This window comes from Colias eurytheme, chromosome 14, assembly GCF_061535395.1.
Source record: "Colias eurytheme isolate Ceu_HAF_F1 chromosome 14, ilColEury1 Martin Lab GWU primary, whole genome shotgun sequence".
NCBI classification, from domain to species: Eukaryota; Metazoa; Arthropoda; class Insecta; order Lepidoptera; family Pieridae; genus Colias; species Colias eurytheme.
Window position 1 is genome coordinate 1,681,599 of NC_142993.1, and position 25,266 is coordinate 1,706,864.

Genomic DNA, 25,266 nt, shown 5'->3' on the forward strand with positions numbered 1-25,266 from the left:
CATATATATAAATTTTCGCGTTCATAATCACCCAAAGCCTAATATTTATTTATTAGAAATACCTACTTTAAATAAATCAATAAGTGTTGGAAAATGGTATTAACTACCAAACCTACAAAAAATATTAGGCCATTCATTTCGCTTCTCGGCCTTTTGGCTTAGATAAAAGTGTAGTAGTATTTATTCATTTCTATTTTAAAAGTACGCTTGTAAATAAGCAAACTTATCCACACATAACCAAACATAGCCTTAACAACAAAAGCCTTATTTTATGGCACCGTCAATAGCACTCTCATTAGGCGCGGGACATATACAAGCGGCGCGGCGCGCATCGGGCGCGCTGTTGGCGTCCGAAAATGATATTTATATAGAGTGGTTAAATGCATTTTCTTCATGCATAATTTAGTAAAATTATGTTTTTTGTGCTAAAAGAGATTAACATTAATTTGAAAGTAACGATTTTGTTTTGATAATTCCTTGTAAGTAAATAGCGAGGATAACCCCACGATTGCAAATATATCTTTGTTGAAAATGTTGGAATTTACTTGGAAAATTTTATAGTACTTTTAAAGTAATTTTAAAGTAGTACTGGTGTAATGATGGAAGAAAAGAAGGTTAAAATAACACAAAATTTATATTGTACTAGCGGTCCGACCGGCTTCGCCCGTGGTACATATTTCGCAATAAAAGGTAGCCTATGTTCTTTCTCAGGGTCTAAAACCATACATACATACATACATACATACATACAAACCTTTCCTCTTTATAATATTAGTATAGATAAAATATGGTTTTCAAACACAGGTTTACATTTAAACCATATAAATCTTATCATTAAAATCTCAGTTCAAAAGTATTTACAGTACTGATCATTCCACAATATTATTACAATTACAAATAAATAAAAAACACAATCAAAATCAGGATTATCTTTATTTCTGACATTGTAAATACATGGGAACTTTCATTATGCTCTTCTTCATTTTCACTTTCCCTACTGCCATCACCTGTGTAAATCATTTCATCGATTAATTCAATTCACCTTTAAAAACAAAACGAAGAAGGGTATGTAATAGCAGCTCTATATAATTCCACACAGAGAGAACACATTTTTGACTGACAGGCTACCGTCTCCTATAGACCGGGAGATACTGACACAAAATTTCGAGTTATTTGTAACAGGATGGCGGTTCTACTGCAGGGGTCTTAGTACGCAATGACAAAAAGAAAAACGATGGTGTGAACGCTGGTACCGGCGGCTTAGTCGCGTGGGCGTTAGTCGAACTCGTCGGAAAAATAGCGAAGTCAAACGATTTGTAACACAAAAATTTTAGAATTTACCGATAGCCCATAAAAAAGAAGTAGGCGGTAGTGTCATGCCATACTTTTCCGGTGTGACTTACAGCCCGCCATACCGACGCGAATGTGTTGATTTAAAAAAAACAATTCAACCATTTGTACCAGGCTAACTTTTGCACAGGTAACCATCGTCGTGCAGCCATTTACGAAAATCGCCATGCCATACTTTTCGGACGATTCCAAATGGTCGCCATACCGCCGAAAATCTGCAAATTTTTTTTTTGTAAAAATTGTAACAGACAAATGACTCGAAATTTTGTGTCAGTATCTCCCGGTCTACTACCACCCGATTTGTTTTTGATTGTGTATGACCGTGAATTGACCTCTATTTGGATGCGATGGGGGAAGCGCGCCTGCGGTACGCCTGCGGTACGCCCGCGGCGCAACCGTGGCGTGCCGCCTCGTCGCCTTTCCAAAATTCTTTCATACAAAATGTATAAGAAGGACGTGGTGCAAAACAGATTCAAGAGGTGCGCTTATGGCACGCCCGCGCCCGCGCCGCTTGTGTTTGACCCGCGCCTTATTCCACCATCCAAGATTCAGAAGCAATTCAGATCTCGATACAAGTCGATTGGCAGTTATTTTGTCGGACGTGACCTGAGCCTCGCAGCCTTGCACTTAGCCAGGTGCATTTTATTTCAACAATATTTGCACTAGCTGAAGTATGTGATTGTTAAAAGCAAATATGCTTCTTTGTGTTTGCATTTTGCTTATTTGAATGTGTTTTACTTGTTTTGTAGAGGTGATGGAACGTCTTATTGTTCGTATTGGTGAAATATGCTTTGGAGATTGAATATAAAATATGTATTCGTAAGCGTCCATTTTTATAGTTTGAAGAGTGAATGTGAGATTACATGTTATAAGACATAATTTTGAAGCCCGACCATCTCAAATTACTTTTTAGTAGGCAATGGCACATAAAATGACACCACTAGGTACCTACATATATTGAATTATTTCAGACTAGACAACATTTATCATTATAATACAAAATCTAGTGATGCTTTCTTCATACATATTTTATAGGAATAATCGATCTATGATACTTTTTCTCTTAATTACATTGAGTTACATGTACTACGTACTAGAGAGGACATCGCTACTACACTATTTGTAACACGAGTTAGAGCCAATCGTCTCAAACCATTTTTTTTTTGTTACATTGATTGGTTTTAATAAGAGGCAGAATATCTACAAAGTGTATGACTCACTCCCCCCCTCCTCGCCGCCGCGCGCCGCGCACAGTTTTTGTTCGTGGTGTCCTCTCTATACGTAGTAATAATACCTCAATGTTTAATTATTACTTTCGATCACTTTTCTAGTTTTAAGGTTGTTACAATATCGTCAATTAACTACCACCCCCTCAAGTAACACAATCAACAGAACAAACGGAAAGTAACATTATAATAAATATAACCGTTTAAAGGAGCATTAAGGATCTCGCAGACGCTTCCGCAGAGATTTCTGAGTCTGTGACGATAAATTGTCGCCGCCCAATATCGTTGTAAGTGGTGCAATGTGGGATTAGGTAGGTATTGTAAAGTTTGTAAGGTTTGGACTTTGGATGTTTTAGTGTGTTATTATAATATGTTGTTTTGGCAAAATGTAATGCAATATAAATTATCATATAGTTGCCTAACAACTTTTTCTTTCTAATAAGTCGGTGGCGATAAATTGTCGCGGCCCAATATCGTTGCTAATGGTGCAATGTGTGGGATTTGGTAGGTACTAGCTGTACTAGATAATGATTATATTTGTCTGGTTTGATTGTATTTGTGTATTGCTATTTGCTGTACGTTTTGAAGTTAAAGATTTTTTAACACACTACAACGAGCGTGGCCACGGTCAACTGTTATGTTACTTACAAACTTACTTGCGATTAAAATCAGTTGTAAAGTATTTTTAATTTCAAAATGCACAATACTAGATAACATAAAAAATTAACTTTAATGTGACTTACTTAATTTTGAACAACAACAAAAAAGTGAATTTTCGTTACTTTCTACATTGCATATTCAGAGTTCAGACTTACGTACCTACTATATTGAAATGTTAACTAAAACCGATAAACAACAAATTACCGGGAATTAACAAGCATCCAATTATAACCGCGTTCACACCGACGCGTACATCACGGTCTTAAGTCGTGCGATTTTCCGGTCCGTTCTATTAGCGTTATCGCTACGGTGTGAGATGCGGCCGCTATCTTTACTGCTCTTATGTCCAGTAAAAAGTTACGATGACTGCATGTACGTCGCTTATCTCTGGACGATGCCCAAAAAGATTAACCATCGCTTTGGTCTTGCTTTTTTTGCGTGTGAAATGAATAAAAATGTAGAATGTTTGGTGTAAGATTTTATTGCGAATAGATAAGTTTAAATTTTATTAGATAACTAGCTGTGCCCCGCGGTTTTACCCGCAGTGCTCCGCTATGAATGGGCTATCTAATACCGAAAGCATTTTTAAAATCGGTACAGTAGTATCTGAGATTAGCGCGTTCAAACAAACAAATTCAAACTCTTCAGCTTTATAATATTAGTATAGATTTATATTAACCGATTGTGAAAAAAGGCTATCAATACACACATTTCTATGTTATGTAATCTTATGTTACTAGAATAGTAATACTATGCGCATACGGTAAATCTATGTACACACTACATACGCATTTATTGTATTATTTATTTAATAAAAACTGATTATTATACGTCTAAGTATTTCATAATACAATACTCGGCTAAGGGTCCTCAGAATCCTCTAACACAATCACATTATCGCAATGGCATACAGAAAGAATGCAATAAATCCAAGACGACGAGTTATGTCCCGGGATAAATATTATTGTAGTGCCTTCTGCAATAAAATAACGTAGATATATGTTTAATATTGAAATACGTGTGTGGTGTATTATTTTGGTAATGTATTTAATGTATGACTAGATGGAAGAAGGAACGAAGAAAATTACTCATTTATTTATTTAAAAAAGGCTTACCAACTAATACTTCAAATAAATGTTGTCTATTTCTATGTTCATAGCTAAAATTATATAAACAATTTGATGTGTAAAACAGCGCTATTTAAGTAATCTGCGATTGAACTGAATAATGAACTAGGTTTCCGCCCGCGGCTTCGCCCGCGCAGTCAAAGAAAAACCAGCATAGTTCCCGTTCCCGTGGGATTTCCGGGATTGCGTCATTTTCCCGGGATAAAAATATTTCCATACCAAATTTCATGAAAATTGGTTCAGTAGTTTAGGCGTGATTGAGTAACAGACAGACAGACTTTTACTTTCGCATTTATAATATTAGTATGGATGGATATACTGAAAGTAAACTATTACCAAAAGTTTTAATTCTCAGCTAAAATAGTGTTAGAAATAAAACTAGTAGAAGTTTAAATTTGAGCTGAATACGATTTGAGAACGATTATTTTTATTTTCACAAAATACATTTAAGAATAACGAACACTTAAACAAAAACTTTTCGCAAATAGGTCCATTTATTTAGAAGCTGTAATGTCACAGACAAACACGTGTTAATATTAAAAGATTTCCTTTTTTATAATGTTTTAGAAATAAGATACTTCAATTATAATCAAAATTAATTAAGATCTCAAATTCACATTTAATCGAAGAGGATTTGATTGTAGCAACTTGACTTCATTTAATACCAAAGGTCAATAAGTCGGTTCAATTTCGGTAATTGATCCGTTAAACTAATAAAACAGATTTTGGCGGTAAATTATTTGAGCTATTTAAATGTTAAAACATTTAAAATATAGATGTTTCAGTACATTTATGATATCCTTAGCATTATAAGTAATAATCGCCGAAGTTTTGACTCAATCTGATAAAAAAGCTATCGTCCATATAATTCACTAATTAGAAAAAAATCTAGAAGTTTTCAAAGTGGGACTACCTGTATGATATATCCTATATTATGTATGTAAGTATGTAGTGATGATACATAAGAATAACACATGAGCTATAGAAATACTTGCCCGCGGGTGAAACCGCGAGACATAGCTAGTAAAGTATGTATAGTTGGAGGTAGTCTAACTGTGTTTGTCGAGTTTTCTAACGGGCTAGATTTAATATAAACTTGTGCGCTGAGGTGCTGCGCTGTGAGACGAGAAATTGATACTGACGGTGGAAAATAGGTGTGCGCTAAGACAAAGGAATATCAATTTATTCGTGTGGATGCAAAGTTGAAAATGGTATGGATAGTTAACTTTTTGAGAATCAAAGATATTTTAGATGACTATATACATTAAAAAAATATATTTATTGTCTTTTGTAATCTTTCACTTACACTTTTATCCAATTTTGCCAATTATCCTATATAATTATAAGCTTTTTTTGTACTGCGACTATCATCTAGATAATTTTTATGGAATATAAAAACGGCTAAAATTCTTATACACTATAGTTAATATGCTTTTTTTTCCCACGTTACCAAGCAAAAAACACATAAACGCTAATCTTACGTATCCTTTCTTCCTTGTAGGCTTTGTTTTAGCCTACATAGCAGTCCGTACCGTCTTTAAAACTTCATTATTCCCGACATTTAAACCGCTATACCTCAGAGCATAGCGCAGCTCATTGACCAACTCTTTCTATGACTTCAATACGTCTGAGGCGGTTCTGCTGACGGAAAGTTGCCTTTCAAACCCGAGACTTGGGAGATTAAACAAAGCAATGAATTACTGAGCGCGGGTACTTTTTTTACAGACATGAAGTACGCCTGTATATTTCATACGCTCTGTGAGGATGAATGGCGGAGTGTTTCTTGTAACGTCTCGAATATTGTGTCTTGGTGTAAGTAGATGGTGTGGATTTATAGTACTTTTGATAATACATGTAGTTTAAGATTGCATCTTACAAAGATAAATAACAATTTCATTTATTATTTTAACATTCCCAACCTCTATTAAGAATAATTTGTTGTATCTAAATGTTAAATCCTACAACTTGTACTCTCGTATAAGCCATACGTATAAAAATAGAACCAAATCACGTAAGGCATTCGAAAATCGATCAAAAACCAGTTAGCCACTGCCAAACGAATTACCGGTTGCGAAATAAAATTAGTGGGGACTGGGGAACGGATCGACCCATCGCGATGTGTTTTTAATAGATTTTCGTTGGCGGATATCGAAGGTTGATTTCGAGTAAGTGAAGGCGGGAATCGAAATTGTGTAGTTAATAATGTATCGGGTTTTTGTATGGGAATTTTTATGGTTGGTAGATGTTGAATCTTAATACTATTATAAAGGCGAAAGTTTGTATGGATGTATGGATGTTTGTTACTCTTTCACGTAAAAACTTCTGAACCGATTACAATGAAATTTAGCACACATATAGAGGGTAACTTGGATTAACACATAGGATAGGTTTTATCCCGGAAATCCCACGGGAACGGGAACTATGCGGGTTTTCCTTTAAAAACGCGGGCGAAGCCGCGGGCGGAAATCTAGTATTAAATAACTTTGTCTTAAATTCTGGTTTTTAAATGTTGTAACTGTTATATTTATGACTGTAAAATTCTTTCTATACATGGTAACTTTTAAGTGGTAATAGATGTTTCTTTAACTAGCCCCTGTCTATAACTTTACTCACCTACTACCCGCATACAGATTGTCTCTAGTAATTTTAATCAAATACACACACACGAAATTATAATCAAATCGTTTTGCATCAAACAAAAAACATATAATTACTCTACTTGCGTTAAAGACCAACAAACATGTACTCAAAACTTTCTCACACAAGTGCATTACTGATAGCGAGATGGTTGGATCAGCGCTGGAGGATCCTCTTCATCAGGCATACCCTGCGCTTGGCACTGAGAGCCTTTGCGTTTCGGCGGCATAAGAGCTGTGGGGGCAGTAAACCAGCGTTTAAAGAAACGTTAACCTTAGTATATTAATGTGGTATTTTATGTATTTTATTTGGATATTTAGTATTTGAATGACAGGATATTTTAATTGATATGGGGGTAATTTTAAAGAACGATTTTAAGCCTATCTTTGTTTTGTAAGTATGAGGCGTTAGTATCTATATTCTATAGTATGAAATTAGAAACAAATCTCTAAATTGAAAATGGTAGGACTTAACTCGCTTATCTCAAAAAGTAATACTAACTTTTTTTTCATTTAACCTAGTCTCATGTACGTATATCTCTGAATTGAAATATATATAAAGCGGTAAGAAGTCGGTGCAGACGTCTTTAATGTAATGACTTTTCAACAAACAACAAAGCAATTAGGTTCATCAATCTACTGCACTCTGCGAGAAAACGCCTTTTTATCTCGACAACAAATTAAACACAGCTCACTTCTATTCTACGCTCATTACTAACTACTGCAGTTAGCATTAAAATAAAATTAACATGTTTAAATAAAATCACGTCATTTAGAATTAACATGTTTTATTCAACTCGCGTGATTAGTGGCCACACCTCGCAGTAGCCTCTTATGAAACTCGAAGCGGGAAGTTTGGAGGCTCGATTCGTTTAATGCTCTAAATTAAATCACTCCAATTATAGCGAATTTAACTTTTCATGCAGAACTCCTAACTTCGATAATGGACAAAGTTGTTACTCGATCGTAATATTTGATCGGCGCGCTAAAAATTTCATTTTGTTCCCACGATGGGATTTCTTCACGTATTTTTTTCCTTGTAATGCGAAACTTCAATCATAACTTAAAAGTCTTTGTAATGCTATGAATGTATATAATATAAAAGTATATTTCTACCTGCAGCAATTAATTTTGTCATATTATAAACTTACGTTGATTTGTTTTTCATATACAAAACATTTTACACCTATATAATATATTTTAGTATATGTAAATAGCAATGTTGAGGTCATAAATATTTGAACTTAATGAGTTATCACGTAGAGTCGCTACGAAACTCCGTAGCGCTAGCAAATAGCTACACGCGTAGCGATTTACATTGCGCTACGCTTCCTCTACGCCGTAATGGTATAAAAGTATGGAAATTTGACGTATATCATTATATCAGACACTGTATATTTCTTATTATATCTTATTAATTTAATAATCGAGCAGTTAAAGTGAACTTATTTCATAGTACATACGTTTCACCTTATTCCCCGAACCTGTCAGCCCTAAACGTCGTAGCAATTTGTCAGCCCTAGCGCGGTCCACAAGTCAGCTTGCGGCGCACGTACATCACGGTGGCCGGCGATCTGTATGCAAACCAACCATCGCCCTTGCACAGATGTGATGCGTTACGCTCCTCGTGTTGTATGCGCGCCTGGTACTTTGATCCGCGTTTGGGTTGCTAGGTTTTTTTTTTATTATTTGAAAATGGATATTGTAGCCTGTGTGTCAAATTATGTGATTCTTATCTCTTCTATCTGTACGATCACTTTTATAACGAGTTACAATTATTAATCTGTGACAATTTTGGAATACCGACCTCTCTGTATTCTGTAATATTCTAATTCATATTCAATGGCACAGCGAATTAACAATGGAATTACTCAAATTTAACGTCTCATTAAACAGAAATAAAGCTGACTGAGAATTTATTTCTAAATTACGTTGTGTACATAAATCATTTGAACATTCGTGCCTTTCCATGACTAATATCCGTCGTAAACACGAAAACACATAATTTACGAGGTGTTATACCAAGATATTTTACAGCATTCTGTTAAAACATTTGCCACAATGAGTCCGGCCTACATTTTATAGGTGTTTTTAACTATTCTCGTTTTAATTTACATAGTTATTTGGTGTTGACGTAGAAATAAGGCCGCAATGCGCAATTATAACTATTATAGACTTATGTCATATGTGTTTCTGGTTGGAACGGTGAAACATATAGGCCGATATTGATGAAACTTTAAGCGTTTAAAAGCTGTTGAAGCAAAATATTGTTTATAAGATTATGTACGGCTAATATTGTAAAACATCTGCTTTCAAAGAATATAATGTATATTATGTACTTATGTACATTTAATTTCTGTACATTTTAATTCGTTCGTTGAATTGTTTGGAGCTTGAGTTTACATGTAAACCAGTACAGTCATTCTTACAACAAAGATAGATATTCCTTTAAACAGAGTCCCAACATAACTACCTGAGAGAATTCGTTGTGCTCAAACAATAAACTCTTTCAAGAAAATGCTGAAAGATTATTTCCTTTCCCTCTAATTGTAGTATTTATGTAATTATCGTATTGCTCTTTGTATCTGTAAGTATGTGTATGATATTTGTATATGTATGTATGTATGTGATTATTATATTCTATACGTATATAATATTTATGTATATGTGTTACTATATATTTTATTATTTAAATATTTATAACTCATGTTAATTATTGGCTCACACTACCGAAGTTATTATATTTTTATCCTCTACCCGACGGTTGCCTGGAAGAAATGGCTTATAGCCATAAGGCCGCCCACTGTATGCCGATTGTATCTTTTATTTTGTGTCGTCTTCATTTTGTATTTCCTATACAGTGAAGAATAAATAAATAAATAAAATAACTAGGACATCATGAAATTGGTAGTAAAATGTAATTAGTTGGGTATCGCGGGTACCCGGCGGGCAGCAATCTATATGCTAAGCTCGCGTGACCGCCGCGACAGTTTCGACTCAGTGGAGTTAAAAATACCAAGCTTCATGTTTATGATTGCATACAAATTGCATAATGCTCGCCTAATCTGTTAAATTATGCTGTTTAGGTGTTGTTTGGATGGCTAAATGTATTTATTTATGAATAGAGAATATAGAGAAATTATATTTTAATGAGTACATAATTAGTTTGAATATAATATATAAGTCACTAGCGGTCAGCCCACGGCTTCGCCCGTTTTGTCTAAAACCTAATGAATTATTTACTAAAACTTTCATCGAGAATCACTCTATCTATTAAAAAAACTCAATCAAAATTCGTTGCGTAGTTTTAAAGATTTAAGTATACATAGGGACAAAGAAAGTTACTTTGGTTTATACTATAGTACAGTAGTGATGTTATTGTTCTCATGGTATTTAATCATGTTATTTAGGTATAATTCTCTTCACGCCAATATTTTATTTTTATTTTATTGAAAAATCGTATAATATATTTTGTCTCTAAAACGCATATGCCTTAATCTTTACCATATATAAGAATTTCTTTACATATATTTTTCTGAACCCACTCGATTATGAAACACGATAAACAAATAAAAACGTTATCTGATTATCTACTTCTAGTTAGCATTTAAAATTAGAAGCCTTCTTGAAGAATTGTTTAAATCCCTTAATCTTATTACAGGAATCTCTTAAAACACTCTCAAAGAAAAGCCTCCGCTACGTGGGGTATTAACGAGATTCTATTTATGTATATTTCATGCTTGCTTCTTAAGCGTGACTTTACTCGTGTTTAATGACCTTTTTTATAATCCCATCGCATATATTCAAACTCTACAATATTTAATTTCTTAGCAAAACCTATCATATTTCTTCACAATATAAATAAATAACATAACAAAATATTCCAACGAAAACATCACATTTTCTTCCTCATATATTGGAACACTAAAATTTCTCGAATGTTTCATCGAACATCAATATATAATGCGACATTTTTCAATCTCACATCGACCCCCCGCGAAGCCAAACAAAGTGTATCCTTGAAGCAAGTGATTATTGAAAGGAGGGTGTATTGATTGCGCATTGATTCGACGGTGGGGGGTCAATTATGGTTAGTGATGCATTCGTCGCGATAGACTTTTTTTACGAAGGGTTACAGAATTGGAACGGCGGGCTTACTTCCTCATCGGTTATGGCGTCCTGGTATGAAATCTTGGGAGATTTTGTGATGTCTTTTCCTTTGTGAATGATTATGATTGCTTTTTGTTTTTAGGGAGTTTCAAACTTCAATTTATTTGTTGTATTTTATTAATTTGTTATACTTAAAGAAAACACATACATATACTTAGGTATTTCTTTTATTTCCTATCGCAGCGGATTTATTGAAGTTATGTAAGGACCTTACATTTCTTTGGGCGTCATTTTTTTTAAATAATGTTACCTATATTAAATTTCCACCCCTATTTTGCTAGAATTTTAGAATCTTGTTATTCAACAATGTACATTTCATATAGTTTCGTTACATTAAAATACCAAAGTTATACAACACCACCCCACTCTTACGATACAAAAACAACAAAAAGGGCATCCATATAGGAAAATCGATAGGGTTTTACATGCATATTCATAATCGCCACATCATTACCCCACATGAATGGTAAGTGACAGGGAACTCCCCGTGTGGGGTGATAACAACCCAGTACCTGATTCTTATTAAGTGACTTTGTAAATTTCCCATAAAACGGGGAAATGTCTTGCCGTTATGGAAGCAGTGTGGAGAAAGATATCCATTTACGTTATTTTTAATCATATTTTTGGTAACTAAATAAATCTTAGAACATTTTAATATTCATTGAATAAGTGAAACTTTTTAGTTCCGATTTTTCAATGCTTGGATAAAACTTATCCACGATAATATTAAAATGTTACGTAAACTGTCAAATACGGGCAATTAGAATACGTTTTGGTAGTTTTATTCATTATTCGACGAATAAGTTTTATCAAAGGATTGAAAAATCAGCCCTTAATGACATCAAAACAAATCATGTAATAATAACGCAAAAGCTTATTGATTTTTTCAGTTAAAACATAACGATTAGTTAAATATATGTTCATATTCATACAAAATATGAAATTATACTATATTCACAGATTACCTTCTAAATAGTTACTCTATTTCCACAAAGAAAACATAATGATTTTACTGTAACCACGCTAGAGCTATAAAGAGTTCAACACACCACAATATTCCGTGATATTTATGCATACTAATAATAATCTGAAAGCAAGATAAAACTTAAATACTTAAATTAATTAATATAAGAATATAACTATAACATGCAATGACATCCATTTACTGCAAGAAAATTAAGTATCATATAATAAAATATATGAATACGTAATCCGTAATATTTTTATTACTTGATTATCTGTACGAACGCTATAAAGGCTTAATATTCGACGTCTTCACTAAGTTTGTATGCCCGTAGTAAAATGAATGGCGTAGTTACCGGCAAGCTTACTGCCGCTAAAATGTATCGAGCATTACTCACTACACTGTAAACGTAATGCGACGTTCTTGTTGTATTTACGTTTATTAACTATTTGCGCAGTGGGTATGTACGGTAGCTTTGATGTTAGAAAAGTTAGTGCTGTGTTTAATGTTTAACGTTAGTCTGAGTGATTAGATCATTGTAACAAGGTAGGTAGGTTTGATTTCGAATTTGGTCAAAAATTAAATCTGGACCTGTCTAGGAGGTAACATGAACAACTAGCAAAGAAATTATATTGATGTGAAATACTTAAGATTTATTACTATTAAAGCTAAGTACATATAACAAAACGTCCCTATTTTTGTACGTAGGTATTTTAAGTATAAACGCTCTCTTTGTATTTTTACTTAAACAAGGTAAATTAACGTGGAACAGAATTAATAATATCCGTTCACAATTTGACGAGCCATAAACTTCATAATTACCGCGATTGTAGTAGGCATTATCATAGTGAGTGCTCCCAATTTTGTCTTGATGAGTTTTTTACGAGTTTATCAGTCGTATGTAATTTATGGCGTCGTAAACTCGTAAAGTGTGCCCGATAACAGTGTACTGCAGTGTATTAGAGGTATGGCCGAATGTTTTGCTAAACGACTCTGGTAGGCTACCTGACTTGACGATTTTATGGTTAGTAACTTTGAGGTGCTTGGATGTGTTGATGTTATTAGTAAATGAATAATAATAATTATAGAATGGTGTGTTTGATTTATGAAATGATTATTCAATAAGAAAGCCTTGCCTAAATGCATCTTCCTAATTTAATGACGTGAAAATTTTTATAACATTAAGATCATAGAATATCTATACTAATATTATAAAACAGAAGAGGTTGTTTGTTTGAACGCCCTAATCTCAGGAACTACTGGTCCGATTTGAAAAATTCTTTCGGTGTTAGATAGCCCATTCATCAAGTAAGGCTATAGGCTATATATCATCACACTAAGACCAACAGGAGCGGAGCCACGCGGGTGAAACCGCGGAGCGCAGCTAGTTAATGATAAGGAACCTGGTTGTTTAGGAAAAGCAACATTCCTTAGTCCGTTCCCGTTCCGACTCTTTCGTTACGTTTCTTTAAGTTTAAAATTTAATATCAATATAAACCACCATATATGATAAACCTTTAACATTATTAAAAAAGCATTATAAATTAGTTATTAATATTAATGAAAATTTATAGCATGTTTATCACATACTCAGACGCCTGCACACATCAAACTCCGAGCCTTATTAAATTACGTCAGGCGCTGGTTCAAATGCACGAACTTGGTCGCTTAAGTGATCATGTGTTTAAAGTTTAAACTTGAGCCAATTCCCGGCAAGTTGGGGAAAGACGCTCGTCAAACTATATTCATGTAAATTCCATACAGCTTCCGTATATATGTTTGTAGTATATTAGTGAGGGTACACACAAATAATGTCACCGATCGTATGTCAGTTTGTTGTGTCAAATAAAAGTGATTGCATCATCCTTGTGTTTTAATATAAATTGAGCCTCAAACACCATAATTGGCGACGAGGAAATAGTAATTCACACGTGAAAAAGTACAAAGAATACAGTGAAATATGTCTTTTGTTGGAAATGCATCATTTGGCAGCAATCTCACGTTCGACCACCGCGCGCAAGAATGGAGTATATTCATTAGTCGTTTTAAGCAGTATTGCACGGCTAACAGCATTGATGAAAATACAGACAAAGCCGGGGTGAAGCGCCGCGCGTTGTTGTTGACAGCGTTGGTAGAAGAAACTTATCGCGTCGCTAAAGATTTGGTATTTCCTTCGGATTTAGAAAACATCGAGTACGCCACACTCGTACAGAAGTTAAACGATCATTTTATCTCGAAGAGAAGTACTTTTGCTGAAAGATATTTGTTTTATAAGGCTGAACAAAGACCGGGGGAAGATTTAACTGAATGGGCGGCGCGAGTACGACATTTAGCGCAACATTGTGGCTTCAAGGGCGAATTGGACACAGCACTACGTGATAGATTCGTATTGGGTCTAGTAAATGCCAAAGAAAAAGAAAAGTTATTCGCTGAGAATATCGATAATTTGTCTTTCAACAAGGCGTTGGAGATGGCATTAAGCGTGCAGTGTGCCCGCTTGGCATTGCAAAGTGCTGATTCGGCATCATCGGCGAGTTTGCAGCCGGGAGTTGAACGAGGTCCGGTTGGTGTGTTCGCCGTCCGTCCCGGCGCCCCCGGGAGGGCGGCCCGGGGCCCCAGCTTCAGTGAGAAAGTGTTATGTGTAGTGTGCGGTGGTAAAGGCCATTCAAAAGAGCAGTGTCGTTTTAAAAGTTATAGTTGTAATAAGTGCGGTAAACAAGGGCATTTACAACGAGTTTGTAACGTTAATGTTAAGCGTAATAATTGTGTAGAAATGAACTTTCATATGAAGATGGTTGCATTATGCGCGGCCATAAGATTGTAATTCCTACCATTTTACGTGAACGTTTATTGAATGAATTGCATAGTTCTCATTTTGGAATCGTTAAAACTAAGAATGAAGCGCGCACTCGTATGTGGTGGCCTAACATCGATAAACATATTGAGCAAAAAATTGGTTCATGTAGTATTTGCAATGTTTTTCGTAGCAGCCCCCCGCGCGCGCCCCTCGCCCATTGGTCCTACCCCGAGCGTCCTTGGGAGCGCATTCATTTAGATATGTTTTCGTTGAACAATAAAAATTTTTTAGTAGCAGTTGATGCATATTCTAAATGGGTAGAATGTTTTATTATGTCAACGACAGATAGTGAAGCGGTGGTATTGAGAGTCAGTGAAATGTTTAGTAGATTTGGTTTAGTTAAAGTTATAGTGACGGATAATGGAACTAATTTTTGTTCAGCTTATTTTGAAAATTTTTGTCAACGCAATGGAGTAAAACATGTAACCATTGCACCGTACCACCCAGCGTCTAACGGTCAGGCCGAAAATACTGTGAAAACATTTAAACGCAGTATTCAGGTGATTTTAAACGAAGGCAGCTCCAAAATGTTGGTTGATAAATTATACGAATATTTATTTAATTATAGAAATTCGGCTCACTGCACTACCGGTGTCTCTCCCGCAGAGTTGATGTTTGGCCGTAAGTTACGTTGCCGTTTAGATTTACTTTGTGAACGTAGTACGGTGGCTGGTGGCACTTCACCAACCTCAGAGTCTTTGTCAAGTGTCATTAAGGATAATGTTCATGCTAAACAGATTTCACAAAGTAACGCCTATGGGGGTCATCGTAAAATTATATTTAAAACCGGAGATGAAGTTTTGTTTAAACACTATTATAAAAATGGAACCAAACATACTTATAAATTTGGTATAATTAAGAAAAACATTGGCTCAAGGATGTATTTGGTTTATGTACCAGAACAAAATGTCTACGTTCGCAAACATATAGACCAAATTTTGATTTATAAGGGTTCTAAAAAATACAATGAACATGTTTCTGATGATGTGAGTTGCTTCGGGGACTACACTTCTAATGAGGTGACTGAATCTTCAGTTCCTGGGGAACATGTTACGGAACAAGATCCACCGCAATTGCAGGGGGTTCCTCATGATTCAAACGTCTTGTCATCGCCAGCTCCTCAACAAGAACAGGTAGAGGAGGAGAGGAGTGAGTCGGTACCAGTTGGCTCAGATTCTGAAGGAAGCTCTGTCACTACTAGCGTGAGTTCTCCTTCCGCCCCTATAGACCCCCGGAGTGACGATCAGTTGACACCTCGTAGATATCCTTTGCGTATACGTAAAAAACGTAAATTTTTGTAATACCTAGTCATTAAGTTGTAACTAAAGGTGGAGGGATTGTAGTATATTAGTGAGGGTACACACAAATAATGTCACCGATCGTATGTCAGTTTGTTGTGTCAAATAAAAGTGATTGCATCATCCTTGTGTTTTAATATAAATTGAGCCTCAAACACCATAATGTTAATGCTCATATTGCATTTTAGTTTGATCATTTGCATATTTTTCATTAAATATTTTAGCTGGAAGAAGATAGTGGCGGGTGTTGACTGTTGACCGTCTTTGAGCTTTTTATGTTTTAATAAATAGTGGCTATGTAAATATTTTAAGAAAAAAAGAAGCTTATTTTCTTAATAACTAAATAATTTTGTGAGAAAAGTAATCTAAATAAATTACGTTACAAGAAACACACTTTTCCTATTCACACCGACAATATATAATTAGAGAATATACAATTAGAGAGCAAAAGAAATCCCCTTGAAAGCCATTTGAGCGAACGAACATTTTTGGCGGTAAAAAGCCGCCATCTTGAGAAGCGCACGTCAAAAGTGACATTGACAAGAGTGTATCAAATGCCCCAGCGGCTCGGCTGACAGACGGATCACAATGAAATTTTATTCCATTCATTTCGTATGAAATTACAAGTGTATTTCATTTGGCGGGCTCCTTGAGGTGCGATGGAATTAATGTCGTCTCTCTTACGTGACGTTGACGTTTGATAGTGATTCGATTTGGGGCGTTTCAGTGCTGTTGCCGCGTTTTTCTATAGTTTCTTCTTTTTTTATAGTTTTTTTTTTCTGTAGATATTGAGTGGAGGGCGGGAAAATGAAGAATGTTATTAAACAGATTGTTAATTGGCAATTATATTGTTCCCAATGAATAATTAATACTTTACTTAGTTTAACTAAGAATTTAAATTCGTCTTCAGCGCTTGCAGAGTCTTTATTGAGGGATCACGTTGCTGAGTGTAACAAATTATTTGAATTGCGACACGTGACTGCTGATGAAATTGTTAAAACTTTTAAAACATTAAATTTAAAAAAAACATGTGATCTCTGGGGTATGTCTGTAAATTTAGTAAATAATATCATAGAAAACATTGCCAATCAACTAGCGTTTATATTTAATCAGTGTTGCGACTGTGGTATATTCCCTGATTTACTAAAGTTTAGCAAAGTTATTCCTTTATTTAAAAGTGGTGACCAAGAAGACAGTAATAACTATAGGCCAATTTCCATATTACCAACTTTGAGCAAAGTCTTCGAGAAACTAATTTTAAACCAATTAAATAGTCATTTTGCATCAAATGGTTTACTGCACGCCAAACAGTATGGTTTCACAAAGGGGCGCTCTACCACTGATGCCGGAGTAGCTCTTTTATCACATATATACAAAGCATGGGAAAATTCAAAGAATGCTTTGGGGATATTCTGCGACCTTTCTAAGGCTTTCGACTGTGTAGAACATTCCACTCTATTACGGAAACTAAATTTTTATGGTATCAAAGGTTTAGCTCAGGATCTCATAGCTTCATATCTTCAGAACAGGGTACAAACCGTTGTCGTTAATGGAGAGAAATCTCGCGGTGCGCCGATTAACATAGGTGTTCCGCAGGGATCTATCTTAGGACCGTTTTTGTTCTTAGTGTATATTAATGACCTACCTTATTATTTGCAGGATATGTGTGAAATAGTACTGTTTGCAGATGACACCTCATTAATTTTTAATGTGGATAGACATGACACAAATGTTGACGAAGTAAACTCTGCTCTTTTACGCATATCCAATTGGTTTAATGCTAATAATTTACTACTAAATACAAAAAAAACAAATTGTGTAGAATTTATCCTCCCAAATGTAAAAAAGGTGAAAAGGAATATTATTTTAAACGGGGAGGTATTATACCCTGTGGAATCGACTGTTTTTCTTGGTTTGACATTAGATGAGAAGCTTCAATGGGGTGCCCATGTTACCACCACCGCTGCTAAGCTCAGCTCAGCTGCATATGCAGTTAGAAGAATAAGGCATCTCACCGATGAAGAAACGGCTAGATTGGTTTACTTTAGCTACTTTCATAGCATAATGTCCTATGGAATTCTGCTATGGGGCAGGGCTGCAGATATAGAAACTATATTTATATTACAGAAAAGAGCCATACGCTCTGTATATAATTTGCGTGCTCGAGACTCACTAAGAGATCTCTTTAAGAATACTGGTATCCTTACTGTACCGTCGCAGTATATATTTAATAATATTTTATATGTACATAATAACGCTTACTTACACACAAAAGTAGGAGATAGACATTGTTATGACACAAGAAACAGAAATAAAATTGAAATGCCATTATTCCGGCTAGCTAAAGTTAAAAATTCATTTATGGGCCAAGGTATACGCTTTTACAACAGAATTCCTCATAATATTAAAGAGTTTAGTAGTTCTAAATTTAAATCTTATATAAAAAATGTACTTGTCAAGAGAGCCTATTACAGTATTAAGGAATATATGGAAGATAAAAACCCATGGAGGGTTGTCGCGTAAAAACCACAGGACAGTTCTTTGGTATATTATGATAATATATTATTATGATATTACATATGTAATTTGTAAAATTGTAAATCTGACATGATTAAAAAGAGCAACTATGGAGTTTCTTGCCGATTCTTCTCCGTAGATACTGCTTTCCGAATCGGTGGTAAATGTTAAAAACATGTACTTAATGACGTTTCAAAAGTGCTTCTAGAAGAAGTCTAATTGAATAAATAAATGTTTGAGTTTGAGTTTGAGTTTGAGCTTATCCAAATAATATGTTACAAGTATGTTTATTATTTAATTATAATAATTTGGCAAGAATCTGTCTTACGAAAATAATATGTTTTTCGCCTTCATAGTAACTTCCCTTCGAACAATATAAGAAAGCAACAAAAAAAGGATGTATCTGTAATTACAAAAACTCCTGTTGTGCTCCTTAGTGTTGTCACAGGCGTCGTTAATTCTTATTAATTGTGTTTGTTACCGTATCTCTCTATGTATTTACTTTTCTAGGCAACAACAACCTTTTTATTACGACTTACGAATAATATACAAAGTACTATTGACTTTCAAATAATAGGGCTGCCTTATTTTGATTTATTGTATCATAGAGATATCTTAGGTGTGCCGCGCGGTTTTAAAATCAAGTATTTCTATATTATAGTCCATATTGTATTATTATGTTGTATAGACTATATTACTGTGAATCTTCATCAGAATCCGTTCCGTAGTTTTTTCGTGAAAGCGTAACAAACATTATCCATCCTGACAATTTTTTTCATTTATAATATTTACAGGGCATATTGTTGAAAGAATTAAAAGTTATGGTAAAAATAAGCTGACAATTTGTATCAGTTACTGCTCGCGATGCCTCGCTAGAGAAGTGCAAGCAAATGCACGTTGAAATGTAGTTTTAAATAAAATTACCTTAAAAGCCAAAAGAAAATGTCCCTTGACATGAGAAGAATTGAATTCCCTCGTTGCGAGTGTGGCACGAAGTCTATTTTACATTTGTTTTCTTATTGGTTTTATATATAGGCAAGTCTTTCTACTATTTTATTATTCCATTAGTAATTGAAACCGTGAATTCACGTACTAACGAGATAACAATAAAATATAAATACAATACGTTACTCTGGATAAACGAACCAATAAATAAGCACTTTTCTCAAAACAATTAAAGATACAATCGCCTCAATGAAACGTAGCGACACTGTAAACATCCAATTATTTCAAATTATCGCCAACGTCGCGTTCATAGAAGGCGAAAAAGGGCACGTAATTGTGGAATGAACGGTAAAGTGTAGGATGTAAAAATAAAGCAGTGGTACAGTCGCTGTGTGTGTGCAACCACTAAAATCGTATAACGTTACCGCTGGCCTCCTCGGGTTTCAGCGGAAACGGTGCGCGAGCATTGCTATAATTTGCGACCGAGGTGCCACTACTATTGGCACTTTCTCGTAATTATGGTAGCCTGGTAGTTTAACAGTTTTAAATTAATTGAATGAAATAAATTGCTTTTTTTAATCAGTATAGTTATTCAATACGATTGCACTTTACAGTTTATAAAATAAACATTACACTCAAATTATACGTTAATTAGTTTTATATTAACCCGTATTTATAGTTACACGAATAAAATTATAAAATAAATCCGAAAGTTCTCTTTCAGGCAAAAACTTTATGAAACGTATTCATTTCATTCAACACATGCATTATTCTTGTTTCTCTTTCGAAATTTTTCAAGAGTATTGCATTAGAATTCGCAAATTCGTTTTCTCAAGTGATTTTCCTTCGAGAAATGGAATCGAGTTGCATTAGTAACGCACGAAATAAGCTTTGTTAGTTACGCCTGATCAGGCGAGCCGCCGGTCCGCCCCGGGCGCTCTCTTTGGCGACAAACCAGCGGTGAAATGCATTCGATTTTATTGCGAGAAACAATTTAGATTTTAACGTTAATGTTTCTCGCTGTAATACGAAATTGTGGATGATTATTGTAGGGCCGTTAGTTTGTTCAGTGTGGCGAAAAGTAATCGTGTTGAAGTAAACGTTTTTATGTTTACTGATGGGTTTGGTTCAATGAATTCATGATGTTTTATGAAAGGGTTTTGAAGTTTATTTTATAAATACGTTATTTTAGTTATATGATGTTTTATTTTTAACTAGTTTTCCGACTGCGGCTTTAGGCGTTCTCTGAAACTTAATAAATGATACTAAACCTAACTGCAGAAACACGCTATCTATGGGTGAAGATAATGAAAATAAGTGCAGCAATTTTTGAGTTTATCGTATCAGACATTCGTGGCAAATGACTTTGTTTTATAATATGTAGTAAGAATATAAACTTATTTCGAGTTCATGTCGTAATTCCTTAGTAATTATAAAAATAAGCTTTGTTAGCAAGGGAGTAACAAACGACCGAACTGGGCTCCATTTGGGTAGCCTTACTGCGGGTTACCTCTCATTTACTTTGTGTATTTTACCTTTAGATTTATAAATACTAACTTACCTACTAGCATAACGATCTCTTTAGTAGTTATTCTATAATAACATCGTGCTTTTGTGAAAATCTTACAAAATATATATACTATGGTTGTACATAAAAAATTACCCGTAATTTAGAAACAATACAAAAATCAATGTAACTGCAATTTATTGAAAACTAATAAAAAAAATCTATAAATGACTTGTTATCCTTCAGGTTAAATTCAAATTACACATTTTAGGCACGTCTTCCTTTAACAAAGCTTAAAAACTAGCCTTTACTTACATTCAAAAATATGTTTAGCACTTAGTCTGAAATTACATGCAACAACTTTTTTGCCAACAAAGAGTATTTTTGCAACGCAACATGTTGCACTCTTCAAGCGTAGAGTGAACAGGTACCTTCTAGGGAAGCGCGTTCCATCTTACCACATCTCAGCTTAACATCAGTCGAGATTGTGGTCAAGCGCTTCCCTATTGCCAAAAAAAAAATGTTCGAAAATTCTTCTTTTTATTAACTTGCTTTTTTTTCTTGTTGCAGGAGAGCACACCTCAGAAGTTGCTTGGAAAAACTCAAGGACATGGTACCACTAGGCCCCGAAGCATCACGACACACCACATTAGGATTATTAACAAAAGCGAAAAGATTTATAAAGGTACACGTAAATTATTTACATGTTGATAACCTGAAATTTTGATGTTATAATATTATGTAGGCTGATAATCCGTCTCCGGTCTACAAGCCTTTTTGTGAAACACCATAATCATAATGATAATATTTGTTATAAAGAAAACAAACGTTTCTTAAATCATCCATCAGATTATCAGAATATAAAACTTTATTAATAGTGCCACATTTAGACATACAAGTTTAAAAATATACTTCTCTATCTCATATTATTATAGATACGTAAATTTAGGATTTGATTTAAACGGACCATCACTTTAACACCATTACAAAAAGTTTATTCAGAAACTCAAAAATGTAATGCCTACATTTTAATCATTTTACTTACATCGTCGCGTAGATTAATTACACAATTCGTAAAGCACAGTATAATGAAATAAAAGCAGTTACGAAATGCAATTACTGCTCATGTGATGCAGGCTGTAATCTCGCGATTGTCTCCAGCACAATCTCATTATGGTACTGAAAGCTGTCTTGGGAAGTGTGAGATTGTGGTGTGTTTTGGTAACTGTATATATACGTGATGTATAACTGTATAGGAACGGTTATGTTGTGTACTGTGGATGCACATATTTTGGCGGAAAGTATCGTGATAAAAATAGTTCGATTTTAAGAGACAAAACTGTATCGTGTAGGTATGTGATACTTTGTTTACACAAGAAAACAATACAGTAAAATAATTATATCGAATGCTCTTTTTGATATAGGTAATTCATTACTGTTTATTGAAGGTGATTTTATCAAATTACAATATAATCTATTAATCGCATTATAAACATATGAGTATAGTGTTCTTGTGTATTTAAACCATAAGCGTTTAAACGAACACGTACCTTACATATACACAAACATGATAAACATTTTAAACTGCTATCTCCATGCCATAACTTCGGCCGCACATAAAAAGATAATCCATCTCGAAGCCAGACCGCTGCGATACTCGAGAGGACCTCAAATAAACAAAGCTAGCTGCAAAGGGTTCGCGATTCCGCCCGTCGTTTCCGGACCGTCACATCCGCCCCCCTCCCCCTCCTTCCCCCCTCTTTAGAACACCCCCCTCCCTTCGCCAGGGATCCAGGAAAACACCCAGAGGTGTTCCCGGGGTCCTTCGTATGCTAGTGAAGCAATTTATGACGCTCGTGTGACATAGTAAGAATGTTGAATTGACAAGACTTTTTTAAGACAGGCTAGTATTGGAGGTAATTACTTAAATTTAATAGATAAGTAAGTGTAAATAGGTAATTTTAAGAATCAAATTCAATAACGAACACTCCCATCCAGCTAAAGGCCATTCGGGGCAATAGTCTGATTCAGAATTCGAAGTATTAATATAACAATGTAGCCGAATACTAGTGTATCTCATAGGTTTGATGTACTCTCAGTTCCATTAACAGCACAAAATGTAACATTTCAACCACGGGAAACTACTTTGACCTAATTCGAAACTACAGTCCAGTTATCAACAAATACGTACGATATTTCTCGGAATATGACTGCTGTAGGCGAGTCCATTTAGAAGGCATATTCACCATTAGGCATGTTATTTGTTAGCTACATTAGGCTGTGTGTCAGAGGTGTGAATGATGGCTCCGGACGCGGCTATCTGTCTCGTAGACATTGTAGCCTATGTTAGGGTTGGCACTTGCGAGAAATTAAAATCATAAAATTTAATAAATGGTTAATGAAAAATAGCCTTTTGCTATCAAGATTTATTTACAGATGCAAAGATCGTTTAAAAAACATTTAAAATTCTGTTGAAAGTTCATGTAAACTATGTAAGACGATAATTCCTTATTTGATTTAAGGCAGATTCAGTTAAATGAAACAATAAAGACGAATTTATAATAATTTATTCAGTACTAAGTAAGTAGTATAAATTAATTATAATTCAATTTAAAAACAACCTATACAAGTAACAATACATAAGCTGAATAAATCCTTATAGTTCATTAATTACGTAGCATTTAGCGGCGTAGCAACGCCGTAGCGGCTCGTAGGCGTTTAAAGCTAAAAGAAATAAAATTTAAATAATTATTAGTATAACGTGTAGGGATCGCATGGGACGGCTGACATTCATCAAACGCAGTCATTAATCCGAGGCGCACGCGATACGACCACGCAACGACTCCGACACGATCCCAATTATACGCATTGTGTATACAATTTAATTAGTTTTTACCCGATAAGTGTTAAGAATTGGTAGTGACTTTTAGTTTTAACTGCGGCTTGGTGAATGCAAATTGAGTGTTGGTGGTTATTTTTTTCAATGCACTGTAAACTTTGTTACACAAGTATATATTTCGAATCGAATATTATGTTGATTTAATGTGTATGTATATGAACGACTTTTATAGTTGTTCCTCAAACCTACGTACGACACTTTGTTGATTATATTTAATCGATAGCGTTTGTAATTAACTTTTATTGTGAACATACGTCAAATCGTAATTCAATTACGATAAATATTGAATCGATTTTTTACCCAGTCATTCCTAAACAACATCTATTATTATCTAAACGAGATGAACATATTTTTTGTCTGAATTCTATAATAAATTGAAAACAATCAACAATTAAGCGTATTCAATATAAAATCGTCGGCCATTATACACGTAAGCTCCGTGAAATGAAATATAACAAGTGAGGGTATTCGGATAATTACCGAAACGTGTTTGCCGTGTCATAGAGACCGCTCGTGAGTCAGCGAAACTGCGAACTGACCGAAACGGCCAGTCACTGCTCGAAACTTGTGGGCTAAGAGCTAGGTAACAAAAGTAGGCGTTAGTTTTTTTAAGGTCAAAAACAATGTGGGGAAAGACAAATTGCACTTAAAGAGTAGGTCTTTTTTAACAAAAAAGCTACATTGAGAAACATTTATTCATATTGTTATTTTTGTATGTTTAATACAGTATTATAGGTTGCTGCAGCTTAATAGTTGCGATTGACAATATTATTTTTTGTATCGATGTAGAGTTAAATCATATGGGCGTAGCGCTCGTAGCGAACCACATACTAGCGTAGCATGTAGGAATAACATCGAGCAATATAATATGTCCATACAACTCATAAAATATAGATACTTCTCATACGAACCGGGCAAACAATAAACATATATTATTCAAGTCCTATTAATAGTCACTGGCTCTTACGCTATTGTCGGAGGCGTCGAGAGTACTACGGTAGCGGTAAATTGAACATGATTGTACTTAGCAAATATCGAACGTCGGAGAATTGAAGATTTTTTCGCTCCGAGTTGTGAGTGTTATTTTAAGACATTTACATTGGGAACGGA

General features: G+C 34.7%; 1 protein-coding gene across 2 annotated transcripts in view; it reads left to right on the top strand.

Moving 5' to 3' along the window:
* LOC149902704 (max dimerization protein 4-like) overlaps positions 1 to 25,266 on the top strand; it is a 264,617-nt gene that overhangs the window by 194,483 nt on the left and 44,868 nt on the right. For both annotated transcript variants that reach the window (XM_090109614.1, XM_090109613.1), the window contains exon 4: positions 21,828 to 21,942. In XM_090109614.1, coding sequence (XP_089965740.1) covers positions 21,828 to 21,942 — 115 coding nt within the window. The remainder of the gene's footprint in view (positions 1 to 21,827; positions 21,943 to 25,266) is intronic.